At 59.0% G+C, this 2,795-nt stretch overlaps 1 protein-coding gene across 3 annotated transcripts in view; it reads right to left on the bottom strand.

Annotated features, from left to right (window-relative positions):
* Positions 1–2,503: 2,503 nt before the first annotated feature.
* The window catches only part of ENTR1 (endosome associated trafficking regulator 1), a 6,438-nt gene continuing 6,146 nt past the window's right edge, over positions 2,504–2,795 (bottom strand). For all 3 annotated transcript variants that reach the window (XM_007458978.1, XM_007458976.1, XM_007458977.1), the window contains one exon: positions 2,504–2,603. In XM_007458978.1, the coding sequence (XP_007459040.1) occupies positions 2,504–2,603 (100 nt within the window). The remainder of the gene's footprint in view (positions 2,604–2,795) is intronic.

The following is a 2,795-nucleotide window of genomic DNA, read 5'->3' as shown; positions in this document are numbered from 1 at the left end:
CCTAGGGCCCCCCGCGCGTCGGGGCGCCCCGCAAGCTCTGACCCCGACGGCGCCCGCTGGGCCCCGGTGATGATAAGCCCCGCGGCGGACCCCGCCGCCCCCCGCCGCTCCTCACCAGCCCCCCCCCGGCCCCCGACCCCCCGGCCCTCCCCCGTCGCTCCTCACCTGCTCGCAGAGATGGTGCCGTGCCTCCGAACCCCTCGCTTCTAGCAGCAGCGCTTAGACTGAGCCGCACACCGGAAGTCCCGCCTCCAAGGTCTTGGCGGAGGCGCGGGGCACGCCGGGACGGGGCTCTCGGGCGGGCAAGTGCTGCCTCCGTGCGGCCGCCCGCGGGACTCCCTGCGCCCGCCGGCGCCTCGCTGCGGCCCCAAGGGGCCCGGTTACCGGGTCCGGAGAGTCTTCTCTCTCGCGGTGGGACCTCCCGCAGCCACCGAGCCTGTCTGTGCTGTTTCTCCGTTAGCTGTGTCCAGGGTTTTGGTTGAGAAACCGAGGAGAAAACCCGCCGAGAGCTCGCGACTGTCCCGGCCGGGCCGTGCGGGGCCAGTGCGCCGAGCCCGTCGGAGACGACCAGCTTCACCCCGGCGACGCGCCCCCGCGGGGAGGGCCCCTGACCTCCAGAGTGAGTGCGTCTTCCCGGGGGCGGTGGCCGAGTCCTGGAAGGCGAGTGAGGATGCCGGGAGAGGTAGGAGCAGGCGCCCCTCCCGGAGCCAGGTGGGGTTGGCGGCGGTGGGGAGGGGGGCGCGGGTTGGTGGCTCAAAGCGGGACCTGCAGCGAGGGTCCCACAGAGTTGCCGGCCCTTCCCGTGCTCACTCAGCGCCCCCGTAATAGCCCGGGACCCGAGCCCACGGGGTCCAGATGCACAGGCAGAGATGCGTGTTCAACAAAGTCATCGTGAATTGTTCTCTGAAGTTTTTTTTTTACTGTGGAACACTTCAAAGGCACAGAGAACAGTGTAACAGAAGCCTGCGTGTCCACCCCACCTCCTTGCTGCACCCAGACCCCATGTGCCCACCCCAGCCCTCCAGCCCGGTGATCTGGTCCCTGTAAAATAAATGCTGTGCCCTCTACCCAGGGCTATGGCCCAGGCACCCCCACCCCCACCCCCGGCAGCCCCAGCGCAGTTGCGAGCTCACCCAGGAGAGGCTCACTCTAACTCTCCTACTAGACCACCCTGTCTGAAGTCTGCTCTGAAAACTGATCTGGGAACCCACTTTTCACCAATGGGCAGGAGCACAAGGTAGTGGGTGGGGTTGAGATGAAGGGTGGGGTCAGCGGGGACTCCTGGGAGGCTCTTACCTGTAGCTGAGATCACAGGGCCTAGCAGTTTGAACGTCTTGTAAGTCCAACCACGGGACCTCAAATGCTCCCATGCTAGACTCCAACCTGTCCCACTCAAGACACGCAGCTGTGCCGCGCGTGTCCGCAGCGCACTGTCCCTGCAGCCGAGCCTAGCAGCAGGTGTGGGTCCACCCTAACCCCCTGGGCTTTTTCATTTATCAGCACAAACCACCCATTAGGCCACAGTCAGCAGCGTGATTCTCAAGCATAAAGAACGGGCTGAATTAGAAAAAAAAGGACACTGCATATGAATTTTAGAATTTATTAAATAAGAAAACTGTCAATTTGAACAGGATGCAAAAAGGACGTTTATTTAAAAAAATAACATCCATAGGAAAACAGCCAAAAAGGCATCTAGTGCATGTTACGCCTCCCCTCCAACAGGAAGGGATTGGAAAGGCACCCGGGGAAACGTCGCCCTGACCTGGGAGGGCTCTGCCTAGGCTCCAAGTCCCTGAATCCTACATGTCATCCTACAAGATGCCGCTTGGAATGCGTAGCAAAACCCTCCAGCCAAAACCAGTTTTCCAGTGCACTTAGGTGGTGCCCCACCGTGGAATGCCTGTGCTGACCTCGGTCCCTGCGGGAAGATAATGGCAACCACCTCGTGGGGCATCCACGCTCAGGTCACCAACCACAGGAGCCCCCACCCCCACCCCTGAAGCTGAAGGAGTGGGCTGTGAGCCAGAGGGGGTACAGAGCACCACCAGTAAGGCACAGGTCACTGTCTGAGGCGAGCACTTACGTTGTGACCCATTTACTGTTTTTCTCTACTTACGAAAGCAAAGACGATCAACTGAACTTATCTTACAGTTCATATTCTAGAATGACAATGGAAAACGCTCATCACAGAATTGCTGTTTTCGTTTAGTAACTCAAAAAAAGCACCGGCTTTTATAGAAATGTCTTCCAGCAGATGATCAGCATCCGTAGCTCACCAAGGAGGGCTACACGGAGCACAGGTGCGGCTCTCGCATCCAGGGGCTGCTCCTCCCTGTGTGCGGCTCATGATACTGTTCCAGGCCGTGAAATTAGTATCTCGTGATAGGTATCTTTAATGTGTGTGAAGACTGCACATTCAGAGACATGGCGGCATGTTGGAACCCATGGGGTAATGGTTTCAGGCCGTAAAAAGAGCTGTGAGCTGGAAGCACCTCCGTGGGTCTCAAGACTCCTCCCCCTGATCTTTAATTTCAGAAATTCTGTCTATAGATTTAAGGATTTCAGCAACAAGATTCAATGTTTCAGCTCCAGAAACCAGCTGCCTGAAATAAAAGCACAGATGTTACAGATGGTTTCTGCAGCTGCTCCAGGGCAATAACAGAAGCTTTGGGGCCTCCCTGGCAGTCCAGTGGTTTGGGCTTCCCGCCTCCACTGCAGGGGGCACAGGTTGGTTCCCTGGTTGGGGAACTAAGATCCCGCAAGCCACACAACGCAGCCCCCCGCCCCCGCCCCCA

Source organism: Lipotes vexillifer, unplaced genomic scaffold (assembly GCF_000442215.2).
Source record: "Lipotes vexillifer unplaced genomic scaffold, Lipotes_vexillifer_v1.1 scaffold636, whole genome shotgun sequence".
Lineage (NCBI taxonomy): Eukaryota > Metazoa > Chordata > Mammalia > Artiodactyla > Lipotidae > Lipotes > Lipotes vexillifer.
This window is presented reverse-complemented; position numbering and strand designations above follow the sequence as displayed.